We start from the raw sequence: 19335 nt of genomic DNA, 5'->3' as shown, positions 1-19335 counted from the left end.
ACGGTTAAATAGCACCAAAGCAATAGGAACGGGACTTCATTGGATCGTGACCTATGGTCCTAAGCAGTGCCCAGATTGACACTTTCATTAAAGTCTGTAGTCCATTAGAACCATCAAACAGTATCATCCACAAACCACTCCATAAAAAAGTGGCTGAAGCAGTGGAGGCTATCAGTGCTCTAGCCTGCCTGCACTCTCTCCTCCTCACCGTCACGTTGCACCTCGTCTCCTCTCTGATTCGAAGAAGGGGCGAGTGGCAGATGATGGCTCAACTGCACCTTCTCCTCTTCGAGCCTCTTGAAGCACTGAGTGACAAAGGAGAGGGATCCGAAGAGACCGTCCGGCGTCATGGGAGCTGGACGGTCCTCTCTGTCCTTCCTCTGTAGGGCGGTGAATCCCAACCACATGTGAGGTGAGCCTACTGTGGCTAGTGACATCACTCGTCCTGGGGCAGTGGCAACACCCAGAACAAGGTTATTAATCTGACCGATGGTGCGACCCAGAAATTTAACCTGTTCTGTCATGGAGGAGGCATTTAGTGGTGTATTTGCCGCTGCAACGCCCAACACACCGAGATTGGCGGGGCAAAGGAAGCCCAACACATTCTGCCGCAATGGTCATAACTTGCGGGAAGTCCTGGTGAACAGACGTCGGAGGCGGATTTCCGAAGGTCAGTGAAGTCACCGAGACAGATGACAGATTGCCGTCATTATCCATCGGAGAAGCCACTCAGAGTGTCTCAGTCGAGGCATCCGACAGCAGTGGCAGTGGAGGGCCAGGGGAGGGGTGATTTCATTTACGTGGAGCCGTGGAGTTCTATCTCAAACTCTGGCTCGCTCTCATTGCAGTGGAGTGAGACATCACATCACATCATTTTCCCACCACTTCTGACATTGATCTGAAGGAAGTGCTTGGCAGAGTGCGCAGGGCGGTGGCTGCATCATGCCGCTCTCTGCGTGGTGCCGTCCTAGTCCCTCGAAGTGATGCCTGGCGGCGACAGCGATGGGGCCAGGACACGACGGGCAGGAATGAGCAGTCCTCTTTTCTCCAGTCCCTAGAGAAAAGAGATCAGTGAGCTGACTCACCTTCACTGAAGAAAAGAGGAATGTGAGTGACAGCGAGACGCTGCTTATACAGGGTGCGGGATGCACGTAAGTGGTGGGTGTGTCCTGATTGGCTGGCTATGTACATGCAAATTTCAGTGAGTGATTTCATGCATGTGATTGGAGAGTCCAGTAGAGGGAGGAGCCTGTGTGAGATAGAACAATAAACAGCATTGTGATGTAAGTGTTGTTATTTTCAAGGCGTGCAAAAAGTGAGTGGAGGACAGCAGATGGCATCTTCTCTGTTGGTTCTGTATGCAAACTTGTGAAGGTCCAGGCTGTCTGGGATGTTGTCTTTGATGTGCCTGAGAACCAGCTTTTCAAAGCACTTCATCAGATTGGGAGTAAGTGCCACAGAGAGGTAGTCATTTAGACTAGACATAGGCGCAGACTGTTTCGGTACAGGGATGATGGTGGCTGTCTTGAAGCAGGTGGGGACACTCTCCTGTGACAATGATGGTACATGGTAAATGGACTGTACTTGTATAGTGCCTTTCTAGTCTTCCGACCAAGCGCTTTTGCACTACGAATCACATTCACCCATTCACACACATTCATATGGTGAATGGGTACAGGGGCTACCATGCAAGGTCCCAACCTGCCCATCAGAGGAAATGTAATCATTCACACATATTCACACACTGATGGCACAGCCATCAGGAGCAATTTGGGGTTCTTGCCCAAGGACACATCGACATGCAGACTGGAGGAGCCTGGAATCGAACCGCCAATCTTCCGATTAGTGCTATAGCTTCATTTGTCCACACTTTAACAGTTTTTACTGATGGTTTGACCCTTTTTACTAGCTGAGAGTAAGTAGGCAGGAGAAGCAGGGAAATATGGTCTGATAGACTGAAATGGGAATGAGGGAGGGCTTTGCAGCTGCCTGGAATGTTGGTATAAACATGGTCCAGGGTATTACTTCCCCTGGTGGGGATGTGGACATGTGGAATTTTGGTAAAACAGTTCTGAGGTCTGTTTGATTAAAATCACCAGCCACAATAAAAATACCATCCGGTTGTTTTGTCATGTGAATACTGATGACCTCATACAATTCCTGTAGTGCATTTTTTGAATTTGCATCTGGAAGAATGTAAACAGCAACAACAAACACACTGGTGAATTCTCTGGGTAGATAATATGGTCGACATCTTAACATTAAAAACTCGACATCTGGTAAACATTGCCCATCCACTTTGACTGCATTTGAGTATCATTGATGTAAACACAGAGTCCGCCTCCTCTCCTCTTATTGGAGTCTTGTGTTCTGTTGGCACAAAACGACGTCCACTCATCAAATGCAATAGCCCAGGATGTTGGGATGGAGCCAAGTCTCTGTTAAGATGTGGACACAACAGTCTCTGATCTCCTGTTGTTTAGTTAATCTGAACCTTATTTCATCAATTTTATTTTCCTGCAACTGGACATTAGCTAGAAGTAGACTAGGTAGAGGAATAGCCTTAGGTCCAAGCTGTGCCAGCTTGGCTCTGATTCCTGCTCTCTTCCCTCTCTTCCTGGGGCGATCGCACCGCCTGTGGTGACGTTTGGTCCGGCAGATCCAGCTGGGTGTTCCAGAGATGCCGTTGATAGTGATCATTTCAAGATCCGCTGCACTTAATCCAATCTCTCGCTTCCTTTCCCAACGTTGATGAGTGTATTTCTGTCATAAGTCATATATGCATCAGTAATAAAGGCGAAAAAATAGCAAATTAAAACAAAAATGTCGCTACTGGCTGCTGCATCTGTATGCGCCGCCATTGCCATGGCATGATGTATAATCCTGTGAATAAATGGGTGAACAGGTGAATACATTCCACTGTGACACTTTGTAGTGTGACTTGGCCTTAAGTGGTTTGTGTACGTGTTTATTTGTAGGTGCACCAAGAGTAAGGACAGGCGAGTTTTTTGTTAGCAGTGGTGTTGAAGAATAATGGCCACACCGGCATCTGTAGTACACTGACTGAAATGACATTTGCTGGTACGTTTTTGTGCTACAGCTGACTTACTAATTAGTTATCTAGCACATAGAAAGCTAATGTGTAAAAAAATGCGTTTTTTTACTTAATTACCTGGATGACAGTGTGTGTGTGTGTTTGCTCAAGGTGTTTCATTCACCAATTGAACTCATTTCTGTAGTCCTCGGATCAGATAATTTAGCAAGCATCTAAATGGACCTGTTGTCCAAGATAACAAAAAGTCAAAAGTCTGATAAATAATTTAAAGAAAGCCCCTAAAAGCAGCTTTGGCAGATGGTGCTCTCAAACCTGAAATTTGCATGGCAATGAGAGCCTCAAATCTTAATTTGTATTAAAAAAAAGCGACCGATAATGCATGATACCTCTCCTCCCCCTGAAGGTGAGTTGAGAGAACCACTCACTGACTCCATTTCAAGCTCCCCTCTAAAAGCTCCTCCAGCTTTTGAAGACAGCCAAAGCTTTCACACAGGAGAATGCAGTGCACTGTGGAGGGTTAGGGTTAGGAAGGCCATGGAGTAAAATATTATAGATGACAGGAAGAAAAAGTGACCTACTTTTATGTTCTCTGGCAAGGCTTTTGCATTATCTCACAAAGATTTTGCGTTCCCCTGCATTATGATAAACACAAACACAGTTGTACTATTAGGCCACTTGTCCATCTGGTTAACAGAAATGGATCAAAAATAAAATGAGTATTTTAATGTATAATTCTGCATTTTTTGTGTAAAATGTGCATTTTTAAGTAGTTTGTGACTGCTGACTGCTAGCGTAACAGGAGCATAACTCCCAGTTATAATATTGTCCTTTATGTCTCTTCTGGGACTCCATAGTGCACTCATTTATTTGAAGTAACATCTAAAACACGGGAGGAATGTCGTTCAGTTGTTCACCTCTGATGAATAACTAGTGTAAAAAAGTCAGTTATATTAATAAGATTATAATGTAAGTAAGATTACAAATTTCATCATCCCGTTTTTGAGCCAACAGACCACCACTAAAGAGACATCTGTGAATCTGATGACGGCACACCTTGAGCTGCAAAGAAGGCCCATTATTACATTATTATAAAGTTCACAATACATTATTATGCATTGTGAACTTTAAACTTTGAACACGTATTTATTGAAGTTTGTCAGAGTCTAGAAAATGATTCCTAATGCTACTGGAATCCAGTATCCAGTTTTCCTAATACAACCACAGTTTTATTTGTGTCTACGTGGAGTTTCCATGCTTTACATGCACCTTCCTATCCTCTAATGCTTTAAAAATTTCTGTCAAGAGATTTCAGAAAGTGTCTCACTGTGGGCACCCAAACAAGAGTAAAAGTAAAGAAACTTTATGTTTGCAGGGAACTGGTTTTGGCTTCCCAAAATATCTAGACACTGAGTTACACATGAATTGATTACTAAGCACACCACTAGAAGTGAAATCAGTCCTGCAAAGGTACCTGAAACCAACTGCTGCCCACTGATGCCCATGGGCATGATTCCCAGGTTGTTCATGGCCGTGGCCCAGGCTCCATGATCACTGACAGGGACACTCAAGTGGTTCTCACCCAGACTGCCTACACCATCAGCTGCTACACCACAGAAGAGCAAACAGAAAGACATCAGGGAGGAGACTGATATAAGGAGGTGGTTGTTTTTCCCTAGAATGTGGGGTTATTATTTTCAAAGTGGAATTTCAATTTTGTTACGTACTGCTAGCCATTGTGTCTTCTCTCCTCTCTCTGCAGTCCTTTCATCAGATCCTTCCTCTGGCTAATGGAGGGATGTAGGGATGGATCAATGGAAGGGTGAACAGACGGGCTCATCCAGCCGGATCAACAATCACAGTCCACCTGTGGAAGAAAAGCAGGGAAAGTTGAGATGATGGCAAAATCAGAAAAAAGAGAAAAAAATCTTTGAGAACAGTGACGAATCATTGAGCCAAAAGTTGATACAAAACCCAAGAAATCTTTAGTTAATTAAGAAGCAAAGTTACAATCCCAGCTGACTTTCCAACAGGGAAATCTGCTTAAAACAACCCCCCCCCCCCTCCCCACACACACAAAGCATTTGATTCACATACACTGATGCAACTTTCCAGCAGCAGTGTCTAATCTTTGAAAACACATGAAAATGTTTTCTCAACTCCTCTCTCACACACGCACGCTAACACGCACACACAGACAAACACTTGGACACTTAATGTGTGTTAGTGGGTTGGCATCTGGCTCATTACTAGTTCCCCACCCCTATGCTGTCGTATTTCTCCAAGCTGTCAAAGCCACATGGAAAACATCAGAGAGACAAACTGACAGCACCCAGTGGCTCATTTCTATCTGACAGGCCAGAATTAAGCTCGATCCATATCAATTATTAGCAGTGGTCACAGAGGGCAACAGCACTGTTGTTCTTGAGTTGAATCTTGGTGCCCTCTCTGATTGTTTCCATTATAGATGTCACACTTTACATACTGGTGGGAAGAGATCTCTTTATTTCCATGAGTGATGTGTTCATATGGAACCCTGTAGCAATAATATAACAAAGAAGCTACAAAACATATCACAAGGATTTATAATAAAATAGATCAAATGTAGTGGAAACAATCTAAAAGTACAGATGAGATCACAATGATAACATCAAATTCTTGGATTCTGCTGTGCTGAGGCTTTATTTGTCAGGAGTAGACTCTATGTGTTCCACAGTCTTTGATATAGGATTGAAAGTGTAATACTGTAGTGCTGAGTGTTTGGTATGCCGGACACGTCACACTCTCTTTCTCAGAGTCTTTGTCAGCCCACTCTGCTCTGCAGTAATCACCATTATTCACATCTGACACCAGGAAATCAACTGAGCCCCACAACACATCCCACTTTAATTGAGACACAATCATACCAATGACTTTTCATTCATGACTGCACACTACATCATGTAGTTCAGTGAGACTTCCAGTCAAACCCCAAAATGTACATTTTCTTCACTGAAATGATTCATCTTAATTATAAATGTGACGACTGGACAAAACCTGTATTTGATAAACATGTTTACTGTAACTGCGGGGCTAAGAACACATTGCATTAGTATCACCTTCACAGTGTCAACACTGAGGAGGCAGCCAGTCAAATACTTTGTGATGCACTAAATAATTGCATGTTAAATGTCTTTATAATATATGAACATGGATTATTCTTACACACCAGAACACAAAGACACATAAGTCCGATACACCCTCATTTACAAAGACACACTTGTTTGTACTAGTTCTCATTGACATATTGCATTACCTGACCCCTACGTCAAATCTTAAACCTTCTGTTGACGGTAATCCTAACACCTGCGGCCTCTTTTATCAACTATGCGAACATAGTTTTGTGTTTAAATCATACACATGCTCTTTTCTCCACATAGAGTCCCATTGATTAATTTCTTCTTGTGTTTTTCATTTAGAACCACTCCTGAGTCCTCTCTCCCCATACTGTATAACTATCTATTTCTCTTCCCTTGTTCCCTTGCAACTTGTTCCTCTCATGCTTTGGCCAATGAGACCCCTGCCCTCAACCTTCTCAGTGACAACCAGATGAGATGCTCTCACTTAAAGATTTTAAAAGTACTTACAAAGATAGAAGAACATGAGCACACACATATTGTCATGGTTCTGTCACTGACAGAACCATGACTCCAGAGACTCTAGAGAGTCTGACTCTATATTCCTTAGTTGCAATTGTCCACCAGATGCCCTCTGACTCTTTCTCTGTTTGGTGAAGACTGGACTGAGCGGGAGAAGTGTTACTACTGTACTTAAGTTATTTTCATGTATATTTGGTTAAGCTATGCCAGTCAGTGTGTGGAATCATTTTTTATGTTGTTCTGTTGTACACTTTGGGTAGATGGACAGAGATCTAATGTTGGGATATGTGAACTTGTACGTTGAGTTTGTTTGTGTTTTCTGTCTTCTGGTTTTGATGTGTCTTTAAAAGATTCTGGCATTGTGATTATTTTAGTTGCCTTTACTAGTTAGTCTATTCCCTGTGTTTTTCTCCCTACACCTGCCCTGCATCAAGCTTGTTAGCCCTGCCCTGCTCTCAGTGGCTGCGGTCAAAAAGTACCCCCTATTGTCTTTTCCTAACCACTTTTCCTTGACCTCGATGGAAAACATCATGAGGTCAAGGAAAGATGTGAAGGAGAATTCATAAAGACTTAGGAAAAGGCAACCATGGTGCTAAGAGAATCTGACTGCACTTACACTGGGCTATGTAATTATGCGACAGCGGATGTTATCGACGTGGGTCTGCCATAATGTTCTGATGATGGACGACAAAAAGCGCATTTTAGATACTTCACCCCGTGTGTTCTGTTGGGACGGTCAGTAGTGCGTTTGGTTATTAGCAATAATTCATAATTATCATAGATAATTATGAATTATGAAAATAAGATATTGTTAACCTTAATCAATAATTCGGGCACCAACTGTTGGATCTATGAGGAACACAGTTGATTATTTGCAATAATTATCAATTATCAAGGATAATTAACTAATTATGACAATTAATAGAATTATTAATATGAATTAACAAATACGGGGCACCACCCGGAAACCGGGACCAATAACCAAACAAGGTAGTCTCATAAATGGGAGTTCACCTAGAATGTTAATATCTGAGAGATATCAACATTCAAGGATGAACAAAGAAGGGTTGAATTCGAGATCTGACTCCTTCAATCAGCCACTTTTCACAATATTACACACAATAATGACAGAAGAACTTCTCTTTAAAGATAGAACAGTGTTTATTAAACTTAGCAAAATTAACAAAGTTAACAAATGCTTCATTCAATAAACAACTATCCTAAGATCTAATCCTACCAAACAAAACACAAACGCTATGTACAGGGTTGGACACATGCAGGGAAATGTGAGTGTGTGCGTGCGTGTGTGTGTGTGTGAGCGTGTGTGTGTGCAACAAGATGGCGACGGGGCCTGACGTGATGACGTCGCCGGTCTGCAACACGGACATGACTATGGGAGGAAGTCACATCGCGCGTGTATGTGTTAGTCAGAAGAGAAAAGGAAGAAGGAAAGAAAACGATCGTGAGAGGAAGAGAAGCAGTTCCTTTGTCCACAGACAGCGTGTGTACGGACGGCAGTCTGTCACGCACGTTGTCTGGTTTCTGATCGACAAAGCAACTTGCTTTCTCTCTCACGATGGCACAAACACAGCAGTAGTCCCGAGCGGGACAAACACAAAACAGTCTAGCGTGGTGAACACAACTAAACAGGCAGCAAACTTAAAATACTCCTAAGAGTAAAGCAGGAAAAATGGACTCCGCGGTCTGTCAACAACACAACAAACAATAGCAAAAGCTAAGAGCTAAATGCTAAGCAACAGCAACTGATGCTGATAAGAACACACAATTAACACTGCCTCTGCCCAGACTTATGCCTCTGACTTGGTTGCTTCAGAAAGCGAGTAGGGTGTGTGTGTAATCTGTCTTTATGTCCGGCTTTGTTCTGGGCTCGGATGCAGACGGTGGCCGTTCTCGCACGGTCGGCGAAAAACACGGCGGCTGGCTCTCGGCGGCGTGGCGGAGAGAACAGCAGAGTCGACTCGGTGAAGAAGCGTTTCTTCCGTCTCGAGGAAATTGAGGACGCTGGTTGCAGCAGCGGTCTCTCTCGGATCCGGGAATGTGTTCGGGTGAACACGTGCGAAGTCTCGTCTCGTCCGGCGAGGGGAGTCTTCGATGAGGGGAAAACACTTTAGTCAGCTGACTCACAGAGGAACAGGAGTTACCCCTAGCTCAGTGACATGGGAAAGGGCATGTGCTTCAGGGCACGTTCAGTTTTTAAAGGGGCGGTAATGTCATGGCTGCGTCATCAGGACGCTCCGCTGTGCAGGAGCGTCTCCGCCAATGAGACTGTATGTTGACTGCTCCCTGCTGAGGTGTGAAAATCGCAAAGCATCCTTGGAAATGGAGTTTGCAATGGACTCCCATTGTCTAAGCAGCATTTTTGGCGCTATTCCTTTGTCTCGGGGAAAACAAAGGAATAAAGCACCTCGTGGTCAGGCCTCACAGGTTACATGTAGGCCTTCTCTGTGTGACCTCATGGTTTGAGGCCCAACAGTTCTTACCGTGTTGTTTCATGCAGGCTATATAAACATGGACAACACGGTGAAAAATATTACTTCATTACCAAGGTCAGAATTGAATTTTAAAAAGGAATATAGGCTACAAGTCACAAAACTGAAATGAAATTGTCACGTTGAGAATGCTTGCTCACGTTCACCCTCCTAAATCCCAATTATTGAAAAAAAAAAGAATGTTAGGCCTACAAATCTACTACTGTACATATCATCATTCTTAAATTTCAAACATGTTGAATTAAAAACATCATCAGACTAAAAACATTTCATACCCCTTTTTCTTGAATGACTGTTTTCTTCTGTGTTATGTATGTATGTAATTATGATGTTATTAGCCAATGCATATAATAGCTTAAGAACCACCACACAACTCAGAAAAACACCTTGAAATGCTAACTTAATTGTTATGGTTATGGATATGTTATGGTTGATACAGGATAGGAGTCTGTGTACCCTCCGTCCAAAGCTGTATTCAACTTGTTTGATAAGAAGATAAACAAATGCACAATGCATTATTGTTACATATGTAGAGAAATTATACCAAAACCAGAAAACAACTTGTTTTTCGCTGGTATTGTTTTATCTATATTATCTGCTCCTACTGCATCTCAAAACAGTGTCACTGGCTATACTCATAGCCTAGATAGATAGATAGATAGATAGATAGATAGATAGATAGATAGATAATCAATGAAGTTACGCTGCTGTGCCTCATGTGTAAATAGGCACAGTGTCTCTCTTAATGGGGAAACGCACTTACCATTTCATCTGATCATCAGATATCATCAGATATATTTCAACGTTACAGTCATTTTAGTACATTTTATTACATTTTAGTTCCCTGTTTTTGTTAGGATCCTTCCACTGCAGCTCAATAGGGAAACACTGTACAGGGAAACAAAAATGGGAAGCAGTGTAACTTGACTGTTTAAATCTCCAGACACGCCAATGGACCAGTCAGGATCTAATGTTAATTAAGTGTTTTTACCAGTTGAGGTACAGTGGAAGAATCAACAAAAAGAGAGAATTTGGCATAATAAAAAAGACCTTAAAGTTGAAAGATATCTGCTTGAGGTTATTAAATACCTGCAGCAGCATCCCCCACCCCACAGCAGAAATGATAAGTGTGTTTCCCCATTAAGAAGATCATTAAAAAGAGATGCTGTGGGCATTTATGCATGAGATACAGCAGCATAACTTCATTGATTATCTGTCTATCTATCTATCTAGGCTATGAGCATAGCCAATTACACTGTTTTGCGATGCAGTAGGGGCAGATAGATATAACAAAAGCCAAAAACAAGTTGTTTTCTGGTTTTGGTTTAAATTCTATTCCAATTGCTTCCAGTGTATAGTATGTTTGTTTATCCTGTTATCAAACAAGCTGAACACAGCTTTTGACAGAGGGGACACGGACCACTGTGAATGTGTGGTGTGGGTTTAATCGTTTGAGTTTGTGAATGGTGCGTTGCTTTAAATATTGCTGCCGCAAAGAATTGTGGGACGGAAATATCTCCTTTCCTTTTGTAAAGGACGGTCAAGTGTATCTTACGCTAAAGGAAATTGGAAAGGGAGCATTGAAGCACCTTTCCTCAGCATTTAGAGAATTCGACCAGCTCTTATCATGGCTGCCACTTAGATACTTCGGGGTCATTTCACTCAGTTAACATGCTCAGTTAAAAAAGACTATTCAACCGCAGCCAGTGTTTTTCCCCAGCCTGCTGTTACCTTCACAACTGCCCCGTATCAGTTTTGTCAGCCCTGTCCTGCTCCCTGTGTTTCCCTCAGCCTATCGCTCCCAGCCTGCCCTTGTGTCTAGTCACCTGTTCCCCATTTTGCTCATTTGTTCAGTTTGTATTTTAGTCCTGGTTTTCTGTTCAGTCTTGTTGGATCCTGTTTTGTTCCATCCTGTTTAGTCTGTTCAGTTTGATCTGCTTGTGTGGTATTCTGTTTTGCTTTGTCCTGCCGGCCTAGTCTTGTATGCATGAGCATTCAAAAAGAGCCTGAAGTCGCTCAGCCTGAAGTCTCTGCATTTCTGTCTATCCCTGCTACTCTACATAACACATACACACACATCCTGCAGGCAGAATTAGGTCCCCAACAATACAGATGGGGATAGTAGATGGAGCAAAGGCTTATGACAAGCTGAGGAGGCTGATTCACTCCACTTTGGTCCAGCCTGAATTATCTATTTATTTATCTATAAAGTGTAAGATGGGTTGCAATGACATTTTGCACAGACATTCAGTCCTGAATGAGGATGAATCTTTGGTGGTCCCCTGACTTTACTTTTAGTGCCACTGAAATATCTCAACATCAACTAGATGGATTACATTAAATTTTGCACAAACATTTATGTTCCCAGACATATGTATCTCGATGACCTGATGATCCTTACCTCAACCACCACCATAAGGTTTACAGTTATGGTTTGGGTGACATGTCTTAACAACTATTGGATAGGTTGCCATGAAATTTGGTATAGACATTCATGTTGCTAATCCTAATCCTTTGACTTTTCATCTAGCTCCATGATCAGTTTATCTAATTTTGGTTTATGGAATGAACATGATGAACATGGTAAACATTGTACCTGCTTAAATACAGCATGTTAGCATTACCGTTGTGAGCATGTTAGCATGCTGACTTTAGCTTGTAGCTCAAAGCAATGCTTTGCCTCAGTAGAGCACACAGAGCTGCTAGCATGGCTGTAGTTTCAGTCTTGTTTTCCCACTAGCACTATAGAATAGAGGTTGAAATGTTGGACGCTCAATCTGTCCATCTAACACTTTGGTTGAGGAAGATATCTGAACTGAACTGCTGGTCATATTTCTATTTGGGATAGTTAATCATGATCCGCAGAGGATAATACCAATTAACATGGGTGACCCTCTAATCTTGTGTCGTGGAAAGTAACTACGTACATTTACTCAAGTAGTTACCGCCAAGTAGTAAATACTTACTAAGTTAAGTAAGTTAAGTAGTTGTACTTACTACCACCAACTTTGAGGTACTTGTACATTATATACTTTCACTCCACTACATTTCAGAGGGAAAAATTGTACTTTCTACTCCACTACATTTATTTGACAGCTTTCATTACTTTATCTATCAATCTATCTAAAGTATCTAAAATTGGCTCCACAACTACAACATTAAAATGCTCTTGCATGTATTTGTTTGTGATAGAAACAAACAACATAATATACAATAATAATATAACTCAGTCTGCATAATGAGTACTTTTACTTTTGATATTTTAAAAGGTTGGTTAAAATGAAATGTGTTCTAGATAGTCATGTTCACCAGAGGTTGAATAATGTTGCTTTAGTGACCCCCCTAACCTTTCCTCTAGTGCCATTATCAGGTCCACATTTCTACTTGCACACTATAAATATGATTTAATGGGCAGATTATCAAGACATTTATTGAGTGTACTCATGCACACAAGATGTCTGTAAGACACACGACTCAGAGATGTATTGAAATTTATTGAGCACATTCATGCTCAACAAAGGATGAGACTTTTGATTTTGAACACCTCTTGCTTTTCTCTTTCACATCATTGTTGAATATCTTTGGGTTTTGGATTGTTAGTTGTACAAAACATGACTGAAAAGATTACCTTGGGCTCTGGGAAATTGTGATGGCCATTTTTCACTATTTTCTGAAGTTTCATAGATTAAACAATCAATCGATTTATCAAAACAATTATCAACACATTAATCCATCATGTTTTTATTGGGAATAATAGACAGAGGTCACCAGCATGGCTTTAGATTTGTTTTCTTGCCGAATGTGATTTATTTTTTCTGATATTTATACTTGGTGCAGCCAAATGAAATAGATCTCAGAATCTTGCCTGATATGTCACGATTAGGGAAGGGCCAGAGAATTTGTCTGTACTGAATTTTCAAATCAAGTTTTTACATACAATATATGTGGTTGTGTATTACCATCATAAGCCAACATAAGCCTATGTGATTATATTACAGGCTATAGGATTTAGAGTGTAGTTACCATTTAAGAGTAACACCAGGCTGTGTTTCACTGGCCTCTCTGGTTCAAAGTTTGGGTTGGGAGTGGTCAGAAGTGTCCTTCAGCCCTTGTTGTTCTTTCTCCACCAATCTGTCCTTTCTCTTTTTCTTATATCTTTCTGTCCATCCTTCCATCCCGTCCCTCCTTTGAAAGCCAACTGGACGATGCCGAACTCTGCTTAGCCCTTCTGCTCACTTTCATGCATCATGAAATATTAACAGCTGAATGCATGTCCTGTTCATTATTCATGAGCTCACTTGACATCTCTGAATCATACACACACACATTCACACACACACTCTCGGTTTGCTAATTTGCATACTGAGGAATGCTCAGTTGGACACAAACACACTGATAAATACACAGCGAATGTAGAGACACATCCATGGACACCAACTGGGAGAGCTGGATTTGTTTGGTGATGTGCTTTTATACACATATCTATACATACACAGAAACAAAAGAACTGCAGAACTACAAACACACTAATACAGTCAAGCCCTATCAGATCCCTCTAATGATAAAAAGCAGTCAGTCATGCTAGTGCCTCCAGTGAGGGCAGGGATTACATCTGGCAATTTCAAGCATTCATGTTATTTGTGCATACTGTATTTTACATTTGCAAAGCATTTGTGAAGTACTGCAACTAATAATTATTTTCATTATTGATTAATGTGCAGATTTTTTTTCAATTAATTGATTAGTGTTTTAGTCTATTAATCTTATGCAGCCTGCCCAGTTTTCAGTCATTCCATTTCCTGTTTTGTCTCCTAACTTGCAGGTGCTAAGGCTGGTTACAGTAAACACAAGTCAAAAGTCCTGGTATATAAAGGTTGCGGGAGACTTAGCAGCCACACATTTCTCTGTTCTCTATTTCTCTGTTTAGCGTCTGCAGGTTAGGCTAACCGACCATTGCTAACTTTGGGGCTAACCCCCTTCACTTTTCCAGCAGTTGGGGAAACAGACTTGACTTTTCTTGGTCTTCAGAAGCTGCTGCATTTTTTAACTGACACACTGTAGTCTGTACTTTACATTTACTGCCAGACTGACACCTTGCTGCTAACTCTTTCCTCTGCTCTGCTCACATTTACCGTCACTTTTCTGCCACTTGCTCTCTCACTCAACCACTAACTCACCTGCTACGCCACATTTTACGCACTGCCCTTTCCTTAAAAGGAGCTACGCTATCAAGAGTTTCCTAGGCAACGACACAGAGGTTAACTCACATTTCAGAACAGCACTGCATAGAGGCTCCCAAATATTTGGTGTTATTTTTGGCATTAAAAAATATTTTTTGGGCCTGGCATCAGTTCTCGTTGGCCTGGCGGCCTGCCAGGCCTGTACTACTATAGGGGCAACACTGCCCACCCCAGCCATAAAAAGTGGGACACAGCGCCACTCTGTCACTCCTTATCTGCCATAAGACACGTGTTTTACGCAGATTTGGGTGAGATTAGAGACACCGACCTCTAGGCAGCGCCATCTTGTTATTGTCTAACCAAGACACTGCGGTCACTTCCGCCATTTGGTTCTCGTGTGACGTGACTTCCTCCCATAGTCAAGTCTGGATAATGTAGCCCCTGAGTCTTAAATATGCAAGTGATTGCTAACATGTTGCGAAATCCAAGTGGCTAAAGCAGCCATTGGTGCACCTTTAAGACAAACAGTCAAACTAAGCTAGTGAAAAATTAGATAATATTAGTAATATTAGCAGCAGAGGATTCAGCTGGTGGTCTTCAATGTGTAACACATATGTTCCTGATCACTCCCAAACGGTGCTTAGGATGTCCATAATAAAAAAAGGACCCATAAATCAGAACAGAAATGTCGTGCTTTTCTGCTCATTTAAGACACAGTGTTCCAGTTCTTTAAAATGTGTTTTGGAACATTCCACAAATTCCATTTGTGTAAAATATTTTGATGGACCATGGTAACCAAGGTCCCTGAAGTAAATCTGCAAAGATTCAGTCTTTAAAGAGTCTTCTTCTCTACTGATAAATGTCTACACATACTCACAGACAGGTTAACTGTCTGCTTCAGCACATTCCTGTAAAACTCCATGCATGAGATAGCAAAGATTTCAAAATGGCTGTGAACAGTTTATTTCACATCATGGATCCGACTGTAATGAGTTTAGAGTCCATAGATGCTGGGTTTGATGATGGTAGTGAGCAGACAAGAGGTTCATGTCTAGGGAGTCATGTTTTCCTGTGTGACTTCACCCATATAGCTGAGCAAGCACCACATTTCTGTACTTACAGCTAACAGCATGCAACACTAGTCTAAAAATACAGGGAAGGAAGCTGGCTGTCACGCAATCTTTGGGGGCTTTATAATAAGAAACACTACAACACTACATTTGGATGTTGTGCTAAGAAAAACCGTGGAAACACATAACAAATGATTTTAGATTTCCCACAATTTCATCCATATCAAAGACCTCTGAAATGATATTTGACCTTCATGGGGGGCTTAAACCTTCCACTGGTCGTACTAGTCAACCTTTCACTACTTACTACTACCATTACTGAGTCACTTCATATTTTTCATTGACTCAGTTACACATTAAACATGTCATCAAACTGTAAGAACACTGACTAAAATCTTTTCATCTTTAAAATTTGAAATCTGTGAAGAAAAGTGCCAATACAGATGATTCAATCATCATTCTGGAAAGTTGACATGCAATGAAACAGTGGCGTATCCTGATGTGACGCCATGCAGGTTGTTGCATGGCATTTAGCATGTTAATTCATGTCCTAAATGTGCTAAATATAAGTCTGTTACCCTGCTAAGTGTATGTAATCATTGTCAAGTTAAATGTTCTGTGAGCAACATGCAGCATTAACTAGCACTAAATTCCAATTTTGAGAAGCATCCTCTTATTAAGTGAAAATTTTGACCTAATGGTGGAGCTAAATTAAAACTCAGGGTATCAATGAAGTATTTAGGATTCATTCTCTGCTGACCAGAAATGTTTTTTAAAGATGGTGAAGCTATTTTGCCTAGCATTTAGCATTATTAAAAACATACCTGCTGAACTTTCATGTGCACAATGTCCACACATTATGCAGCCACATGCATGGGAAGATATCCATATTGAGCTCATGTGTGCCGTTACACATCACTTTTAACCACTGAATATTGTATCAGCCACAGAGTGTAATGTGCTGGCTATTTCACGCATTCCGTGTGGAGACCATTTTATAATTCATTAATGGAAAGATACACTGTATATTGCAGCAATTTCATGAGGTACTGTATCTATGAAAACACTCAAAGACGAAAGACTACTCATGAAATTGATTTAGGGGCGGCTGTGGCTCAGGAGGTAGAGTGGGTCGTCCACTAATCGGAAGATTGGCGGTTCGATTCCCGGCTCCTCCAGTTCACATGCTGATGTGTCCTTGGGCAAGACACTTAACCTCAAATTGCGTCTGATGGCTGTGCCATCGGTGTATGAATGTGTGTGAATGGTTAGCTTCCTCTGATGGGCAGGTTGGGACCTTGCATGGTAGCCCCTGTACCCATTCAGCGTATGAATGTGTGTGTGAATGAGTGAATGTGTTTCATAGTGTAAAAAGCACTTTGAGTGGTCGGAAGACTAGAAAGGCGCTATACAAGTACAGTCCATTTAGCTGATAATAATATCAGCTAAATGGACTGTATTAATATCCAACTTTAAATGGTAAAAGTACTTCAATCAATAAACATTATGAACCTTTCGTTAGGAGTGACATCTCTTATGTGTCACATCAGCTGACTGTCAGCTACAGTAAACAGTTTCTGTAAATTCCATCACCACACTCTTCACCTGCCTAAACACTGCTGCTTCCTACTACCTGCCTCACACTACAATCACTCATTGGGTACGTCTCAAGTCTCTTATTTTATGTCTCCTTGCTCCTCGCTCCTCGCCTGAACCAGAGTGAGGAGCGAGGAGCAAGGAAACATGAGAGCAGACTTCCTGGAAGTCTTTTACCAGCCTACACGCCCCCTTATTGGATATCGGTTATTGATTGGACGCTGCAGCAGATCTGACTGATCTGATACATCACTGCAGTTTCAGAGACAGATTACATATTAAATTTAAGTGTATCACTTCCAAGTTTTATGCTTTACTTGTTTTCTGATTCATCATATAGTTAAAAATCTGTTAATTGTCGGTCTGATCAACAAAAGAACCATAAACAACTTTCTTCATTTATTAGAAATAGTATAAATGCATTCTGGGAGTAGATGCGTCCGAGCACGACACACTATAAATGCAGAATGCAGGTTTTTATTTAGGTGTTTATTAAACAGGTAACAGGCTGCAGAGAAAATAGCTGCTCTAGCAGTGATAACTGTGAACCTTTATTAGTGTCAGCACAGTGCACATGTGTGCAGACACAAACTCCATCAGGAGTCTCTACAGCTGTTAAAGCCGACTGACAGCTGATCCAGCTGTGATCAGCTGTCGCGGTCATCAGAAACAGACGTCACTTCACATGATGCATCAGAGGAGAGGACGTCTCATGTCTCTTAAAACAAATTTCCTCGTTTCCTCTCTCCTCGCTTGGTTTCCTTGCGTCTCTCCTTGCATGCACGGTGGGAGGGACTAAAACGCAAGGAAAAGACCCAATTGAGAGAAACATGGATGCAATTTAAGAGACTTGGGATGCACCCATTGTGTCTCCCTGAAGTGCTCCAGCCACTTCAGGCTACTTTTGCTGGCAGCCTTAATGCCCAATTCTGATTATTTATTGATATGGGTAGCTCATATTTTGTTTTCATTGTGGCCGGTATTCAATATCATTCTGAAAAGGTCATGATGCTCCTGAACTGACCTGTCACATGAGCCATACTAATGTAGAAGCAAACACATTTAACAATTGGCCTTGCATCTGGTGTCATTTGTACATTAATGTCCAGTGGACACTGACTGCAACTTGGTGAATAAATGATTATGAGGACAATGAGGTGAAAAAGAGTCAAGCCACGCCACTCCAAATCCTTCTGACATCTGAAATCTCAGTCCCCTGAAAACCTCCAGCACAACTGCCCTCTGCAGTCATCAACAGCAAAACATGACAAATGTCATTTTAGAGTAAAAGTTACATGAATTCCTAAAAACATTGTAACAACTCACAGTATATGTAAAAGTAACCCTAATTCATAATCAGACCTGTCAGATACAGTTGTATTAATACACTGTATTAAATTGACTTTTTATCCAGTTCAAGCCACATTTTTACATTATACTTTTTAGAACTTGGTTGTTTTTAAGTATCTCCTTTAACTGGATAATGGATTTGGTTCATCGTACGCCTGGATTTTAACTAGGCCTATCTGAGAGACGGCGACAATGAAACTATACAGAGAAAGTCAGCCTTAGTTCGTCATTGTTGTGTGGAGGAAACCCCTACAAATGGTTCGGCTCCCAGCAACAAAAATCCCCTGAAGGATGAACAATTAAAGGGATCCTGAAATAAACAGAAGGAGCTGTCTAAAGCACATGAGAAAAAACGTATAGCTGACAGCTGTATAGCGAGCTGTTTGGGCCCATGTTGTTTCAAAAAGCACTGTCCTGGTTTCCAGTCCATGAACGCAGTCTAGTGCATCTCATTTTGTGCTGGTTGTTTTTGCCTTACTGCTACAGCTACCACCCAATAAACCAACCATCTCTCACAATTCAACACTGCTGCCAAAGTCTTTCTCTGTCTCTCTGTTTTCAGCCACACGAATCATCTAAAGCCAGACTGCCTACAACACTCTACAGTGGAGAGACCTCTGAAATAAATTCAGCTCCTGTCATTTTCACCTCTATTATCTGCATAATCGTTAATAGTGAGTGAATACTGGACTTACATTCATCAGCACCGCTGTATGTGGAAGCCGATACCAGCTGGAAGATCTTGACAGCTGGTTAAAATCCCTGCTCCAGTAGCACAAGTGTTTTGGCTTTCGTCTTGATGGCTCCTGCTGAACTGTCCTGCCTGAAATCTGAGCTTCTGTCCCTGGAGAAGCTCATCCATGAACTTCTGCACAGCCGGTCCCAGATCACCTCTTGTCTCCGGCTGGCTGGCATGGCTGGTGACTGGCTCCCTCCTGC

General features: G+C 41.6%; 1 protein-coding gene across 1 annotated transcript in view; it reads right to left on the bottom strand.

Annotated features, from left to right (window-relative positions):
• Nucleotides 1-19335, bottom strand: part of enox1 (ecto-NOX disulfide-thiol exchanger 1) — a 248150-nt gene that overhangs the window by 98308 nt on the left and 130507 nt on the right. The window contains exons 3-4 of the mRNA XM_067604589.1: nt 4780-4919; nt 4527-4658 (exon numbers count right to left, since the gene is read on the bottom strand). Coding sequence (XP_067460690.1) covers nt 4527-4658; nt 4780-4789 — 142 coding nt within the window. The 5' untranslated portion in view covers nt 4790-4919. The remainder of the gene's footprint in view (nt 1-4526; nt 4659-4779; nt 4920-19335) is intronic.

This window comes from Thunnus thynnus, chromosome 11 (assembly GCF_963924715.1).
Source record: "Thunnus thynnus chromosome 11, fThuThy2.1, whole genome shotgun sequence".
NCBI lineage: Eukaryota > Metazoa > Chordata > Actinopteri > Scombriformes > Scombridae > Thunnus > Thunnus thynnus.
The sequence above is the reverse complement of the archived record's forward strand: the minus strand, read 5'-3'. Positions and strand labels throughout refer to the sequence as shown.